The 6,589-nt window shown below is 37.2% G+C and overlaps 1 protein-coding gene across 1 annotated transcript; it reads left to right on the top strand.

Annotated features, from left to right (window-relative positions):
* The first annotated feature begins 865 nt into the window (after positions 1 to 865).
* Positions 866 to 5,525, top strand: LOC120067240 (conserved oligomeric Golgi complex subunit 4). The gene is made up of 2 exons (XM_039018764.2): positions 866 to 2,628; positions 4,820 to 5,525. The coding sequence occupies exons 1-2, from the start codon at positions 1,003 to 1,005 to the stop codon at positions 5,447 to 5,449; spliced, it is 2,256 nt and encodes a 751-aa protein (XP_038874692.1). The 5' UTR covers positions 866 to 1,002; the 3' UTR covers positions 5,450 to 5,525.
* Positions 5,526 to 6,589: the final 1,064 nt, after the last annotated feature.

Here is a 6,589-nt window from a genome sequence, read left to right on the forward strand (position 1 = left end):
GTGTAAACGACCGTGGTGTTGTTAGGCGACTGTTTACTGGACGATAAGGAGCGTAGAGGAGTTCACTTCCACTGGACTAAGTTTGATTGAAGAAAGTCTTCAATTGGTACGTTTCTTTCGATCTTTTGTATTTTATTTGTTCAGGCATGCCAGTAGTTAGTGTTACAATGCATATATGTATATTAGAATGTATGTGTGGTAATTCTGTCACAATGAAATCGAAAAGATCCACTTCCACTCATGGGTATATGTAACAGTTGGCTAAACGATCGCTTGGTATTCTATAAACGATTGCATAACAAAACATAAACGATCGTGTAAAAAAATTTATACGATCGCATAATAGAATACTCAACGATCATATAACAAAAACTAAACAATCGCGTAATAGTTAGCCAAACAATCGCATAATGAATATCTAAACAATCACGTAACAGTTAGCTAAACGATCACTTAGTATTCTCTATACGATCGCATAACAAAACCTAAACGATCGTTTAACAAAAACTATACGATCGTATAACAGATATCTAAACGATACCATAATAGATATCTCAACGATTATATAACAAAAACTAAACGAACACGTAACACTTAGTCAAACGATCGCATAATAGATATCTAAACAATCGTGTAACATTTAGCTAAACGACTGTTTAGTATTCTCTATACGATCACTTAGTAATCTCTATCCGATCGTTTAGTAATATCTAAATGCTCGCTTAAAGTATTTGTAGAGGCACGTTCACCAAACCGTCTGAAGACTTTTTAAAAATTGGGGATAATTTTGAAATTCATGGAAAAAAATTTTCATTGGTATAAAAGTTTTTGGGTTTCGGGTCATTTTGTGAAATTTTCCCCATCCCTACCATTTTCTCATTTTCATATATCAAGCTCCTGGTATGAAGAAAGTTGATTTTTGAATGGAAGTAGAATAGTCACGAAAGCTTGAGCTCCTCAGTAGAAGAAGGCTTTCCACCTGCAAAGCCAGATCTCCAGGATATGGCTTCCACTCCCACCGGCTCCATCACCGCCGTTGAAGATGACCGTCACCTCGATCATCAGGACTCCATCAAATTCGGCTCAACGGAGGCACTTGAACACATTCGAACCCTTACTGACGTCGGAGCCATGACCCGTCTCCTTCACGAGTGCATTGCCTACCAGCGCGCTCTAGACCTCAATCTTGACAATCTTCTCTCTCAACGCTCCGACCTCGACAAGCAGCTCGTCCAGCTTCAACGCTCCGCTGAAGTCATCGGCATTGTTGAAGCCGATGCTGACTACATGCTCTCCAATGTCACATCCACCTGCGACCTCGCCGACCAGGTTAGCGCCAAGGTCCGCGATCTTGATCTGGCTCAGTCGCGGGTCAATTCCACCTTGCTTCGCATCGACGCCATTGTCGAGAGAGGGAATTGTATTGAAGGCGTTAAGAAAGCGCTCGATTCCGAGGATTACGAATCTGCGGCCAAGTATGTGCAGACGTTTCTCCAAATCGATGATAAGTACAAGGATTCCGGGTCGGATCAGAGGGAACAATTGTTGGAATCGAAGAAACAGTTGGAGGGAATTGTCAGGAAGAGGCTCTCGGCGGCTGTGGATCAGCGAGATCATTCCATGATCTTGCGATTCATACGGCTTTATTCTCCGTTAGGTTTGGAGGAGGAAGGGTTGCAGGTTTATGTTGGGTACTTGAAGAAGGTGATTGGAATGAGGTCTAGGCTTGAATTTGAGAATTTGGTAGAGCTGATGGAGCAGCAATACCAAAATCATAATGTGGGAAGCAATCAAAACCAAATTAATTTTGTTGGGGCCTTGACAAATTTGTTCAAGGATATTGTTTTGGCTATAGAAGAAAATGATGAGATCTTAAGGAGTCTCTGTGGTGAGGATGGGATTGTATACGCAATATGTGAACTTCAGGAGGAGTGTGATTCGCGTGGATCTTTAATCTTGAAGAAGTATATGGAATATAGGAAATTGGCTCAGTTGTCGTCTGAAATCAATGCTCAAAACAAGAATTTGCTAGCTGTTGGTGGAACAGAAGGACCGGACCCTAGGGAAGTCGAGTTATACTTGGAAGAATTATTGATGCTGATGCAGTTGGGTGAGGATTACACTGAATTCATGGTCTCCAAAATCAAGGGATTGAGTTCTATAGATCCAGAGTTGGTTCCTCGAGCTACAAAGGCTTTCAGAAGTGGAAGTTTTAGCAAAGCAGTTCAAGATATCACAGGGTTCTATGTGATTCTGGAGGGATTTTTCATGGTTGAAAATGTAAGGAAAGCTATCAAGATAGATGAGCCGGTGCCTGATAGTCTTACAACTTCTATGGTGGACGATGTGTTCTATGTTCTACAGAGTTGCTTAAGACGTGCGATTTCCACTTCGAATATCAGCTCATTGATTGCAGTTCTGAGTGGTGCCAGTAGTCTACTGAGCAATGAGTACCAAGAGGCATTACAACAGAAAATGCGAGAACCAAATTTAGGTGCAAAACTATTTTTAGGTGGTGTTGGTGTACAAAAGACGGGGACAGAGATTGCAACAGCCTTGAATAACATGGACGTGAGTAGTGAATATGTTTTGAAACTCAAACATGAGATTGAGGAGCAATGTGCGGAGGTATCATACTTCACCCTGACGTTTACTTCAAATATAACTACTGTTGTTGTTCTTGCACTTTCATTTTTCATTTTTCACGTTTTATGGCTTCTTTGTTTAGTGTTTAAAAGGTCAGTTGAGATTGCAAACCCATTTTGTTAACTTCGTAATCTGCTGTGTGAATTTATACCCTTGGCAAATGGGTATTGCTTTTGAAATTGCGTAGTTCATCATCATACGTCTGATACCATGTGACTATAAAAGTTTGTTAAGATGCAGTTTCCACAACTGATGATCTGTTTTAGTTTCACTATTTGGATCAAATATATCCTCCATTCTTATTTAAAAGTAGTTCAACTACCAAGTGTAACGCGCTGAATCTGATTTGCTGCATCCCTAAGCCTAAAATTATGGGTTGTCTTGAAATTGATAACTTGGAAAAGAATACTGAAGAGCCTACAAAACTGCTGTCAATAATAGGAACCACACCAAACCTTGAACTAAATATGTAGAAGAGCTCCAATGACAGAGCAAGAATGTGAGACCTCCAAAGGAAAAATTTTATCCTTTTAAAGCGAGGTAGGCTCGAAAGTGTAATGTATAGGTCCTTAGAAACTGATTGGTTGGATGTAATGAGGTGGGAATAAAGTGATTTGATGGAGAAAAAGCCATTAGTTTCTAGCTTCCAACCCAAGAGTTTGCCCGATCGCTCAACCCAAGACTAGGAATGAGCTTGAGAGAAAGAGGCCCATTCGTCAATTTCCTCATCTTTGAGGTTTCTTCTGAAGTTCAAAGCCCAAAATTCATTCCCAACATTCTATACCTCAGCAATCGATGCTTCTTTTGATTCGGCAATATTAAAAACTCTAGGAAATCTCTGGCTTAAGGGGCTGTTTCCAATCCATACATCTTTCCAAAAAGCAGTGGATGTGCCATCACAGCAGATTTCCAGTCCAACTAAAGTATTCAAAATATGTTTGATAATGTAGTTATAAGTATATTATCAAACCCATTTTGAATTGTTCTTTAAATTGGGATTTAGTTTCTAAATCTGCTGCCAAACACCTCAAAAAACATTTCAGGCATGAAATAAAACTTCATTTTTCATTAAATCTCTTGTTTTCAATTATATGTTTTTAGGTCACTAATGAAATCACCCTTGGTTATTTTGTTCCTACAGAGGAACCATTTTGTGCCTATACGTGGGAGGCTCTTTCTTTCTTTTCCTCCTTTTTTTGGTTCTTTATTGAAAAATCATACTCTCATAGAACAAATTTAAAAATATAAGGCAATACCAAAGAACAACTCGTCACAGAAGGGAGCCAAAACAAAATTAGCTATGACAAAAGCCAAAAATGAAAAGAAACCATTAAGAGTTTTCTTGACACCCAAATGTTGTAGGGTCAGGTTGGTTGTCCCACGAGATTAGTCAAGATGCGCGTAAGCTGACCTAGATACTCATGGATACTAAAAAAATTTATAGATTTTGTTCTTTGTTTTCCATTGGACGAGCTTTATTGTATCTCACCTTTTGGTATTGAGAGCCCGATAAGACTTTTTTATTTCATTCATCAATGAAATTGTTTCTTTTTTTAAAAAAATGGTTTCAAATTATTTAGCTTATCGACAAAAGATGAGTACATAACTCTTTGATCACTGACACCTAAAGGTAGGAATTACCTTGCCATAGTCCAGACATCCCTAATGTGAGGCCGAATTTTGTAGTAACATCAACAAGCAAGTTAGTATTCTGTTACAGGAGTGCATGGAATTTTGGGGAGGATAGGGAGCTAAGGGGATTTTATATTAGTCTTGAGGATTTTGGTGTAGAGAATTCTGGGAGAAGGGTTCAGACCTCTTCAAGTGCTTACATCAATTAATAACAGTGAGGTAGGACCGTAGGAGATGGAATGTTTTGGGGAGGATATAGAGCTCAGGGGATTCATATCGTTTTTTACCTTCAGAAGATGGAATGAAATTGTAGTGCTTGAGTTTGGTCCTCGCTAATATTTTAGTCTCTTTGCTTATTCTAGACCCTCATAATTCGGCAATTCTATACAATGCATAAATTGAGAGCTTCTTTCAGCCATAGAAATGTCTAAAATCTACTGTTGAAACTTTATAAGTAGCTCGGGGGTAATAATTTGTTCTGATTTTACAGTGTTATTTTCCATTGTATGTATCACAAATTGTTTGGAACCATTTTTGCCAGGTATTTCCTGCGCCTGCAGACAGGGAAAAAGTGAAATCTTGTTTATCTGAATTGGGTGACATGAGCAACACTTTCAAGCAAGCTTTGAATGCTGGCCTGGAACAATTAGTTGGAACTGTAACACCACGGATTCGCCCAGTTTTGGATACTGTTGCAACAATTAGCTATGAATTGTCCGAGGCTGAGTATGCTGATAACGAAGTGAATGACCCATGGGTCCAAAGACTTCTCCATGCAGTGGAGACAAATGCGGCATGGCTTCAGCCTCTAATGACTGCCAACAATTACGACTCGTTCGTGCATTTGGTGATCGACTTTATCGTCAAGAGGCTTGAAGTGATTATGGTGCAGAAAAGGTTTAGTCAGCTTGGAGGGCTTCAACTCGACAGAGATGCAAGGGCTTTGGTAAGCTACTTTTCAAGCATGACTCAAAGAACTGTTCGAGATAAGTTTGCTCGTCTCACTCAAATGGCTACAATTCTCAACTTAGAGAAGGTTTCAGAGATTCTAGACTTTTGGGGTGAGAACTCAGGGCCTATGACATGGAGACTTACTCCAGCAGAGGTCAGGCGTGTGTTGGGTCTTAGAGTTGATTTTAAACCTGAAGCTATTGCTGCACTTAAATTGTGAACCTATTTTCTATATTCACAATATTACCTTATATTCTTTGGTTATTTCCTGTTAAGAAATAGCTCTCTTGGTTTTATCTTTGCTTGTTTTTGTTTTGTTGGTTTCTCCAAACATTTTGTTACCTGAATTTTAAATACTGAAAGCGCAGTAAGCAGATATACTTTGGACGTTTAACACTACATTTTTCTTGTGAAAAGAACTATGAAGGCAGCTTTTGGTCCAAACACTTTCTCATTTTATCTAAATAAATAATAGATTCTCAAATATAAAATTGCAGAAAAATTGATAACTTGGTTGAATGTGCTAAAATGATTCCATTGAAGTGTGGAATTAAACTAAATAAATAGGTAATACTTTTCTTTTTGGAAGTATAGACTACTTTTTTTTATCAAGGTTTATTTCTGACTTTTTATGTAAGAAGGGAGAAAAGAAATAGCTCCTTCCATACTCTTAGGTTGAATATGCCCAAAAAAAAAAAATTAAAAATACATTGGATATCTTGTTTGAATGTGTTAGTCCTTCAACTTGGAAAATAAAATTTTGGGTAATTTGTATGATGATGATGATTGATGATGATGATGCATGCAGTTTAATCATTGGAAACAGATGTTTAAAAGGAGCAGAATAATTGTTCTTGAAAGGTCTTGAAATCTTGAATGCCAACACTTACATGCATGGTTCCTTTTCTAGAATATGCTCAACTTAAAAACTAAACATAGCAACTTTGTTCATGTAATCCACTAATAGAAAGACTAGGGTGAGAAAGGGATTATAAATTAGATGTGAGAGAGAGAAAAATACCCAAATTTTACCTTTCTTAATTTTTACATGGAAAGTTTATGGCCTATTTTATTGGGAATCTGAAAATAGAAATTTGAAAATAAGGAATTTACTAAAAATAGAGTTGTATTTTATTTTTCATATACATGTTTGACAGTAGATTTAGAAATTGAATTCTAATTTAAATAATTTTTTTAAATGCTTTTGATGCTAATAAAAAACAAATCGTAGTTACCTACTAAATACTAGTTGATAATAAACTATTAGTTTATTGATGAACATATCTTGTGTTAAAAAGATTGTATAATTATTATTTTGTAATATTATATAATTTATAATATATTACGTAATATATATTTT

This window comes from Benincasa hispida, chromosome 12 (assembly GCF_027475165.1).
Source record: "Benincasa hispida cultivar pf3 chromosome 12, pf3_genome.v1.1, whole genome shotgun sequence".
In the NCBI taxonomy this organism is placed as follows: Eukaryota; Viridiplantae; Streptophyta; class Magnoliopsida; order Cucurbitales; family Cucurbitaceae; genus Benincasa; species Benincasa hispida.

What these genes read in the sequence shown, in the direction of transcription:
- LOC120067240 (XM_039018764.2), top strand. Translation starts at nt 1,003, where the DNA reads ATGGCTTCCACTCCCACCGGCTCCATCACCGCCGTTGAAGATGACCGT. An exon ending in TTGAGGAGCAATGTGCGGAG is followed by an intron (nt 2,629 to 4,819) that starts GTATCATACTTC and finishes CATTTTTGCCAG; the next exon opens with GTATTTCCTGCGCCTGCAGA.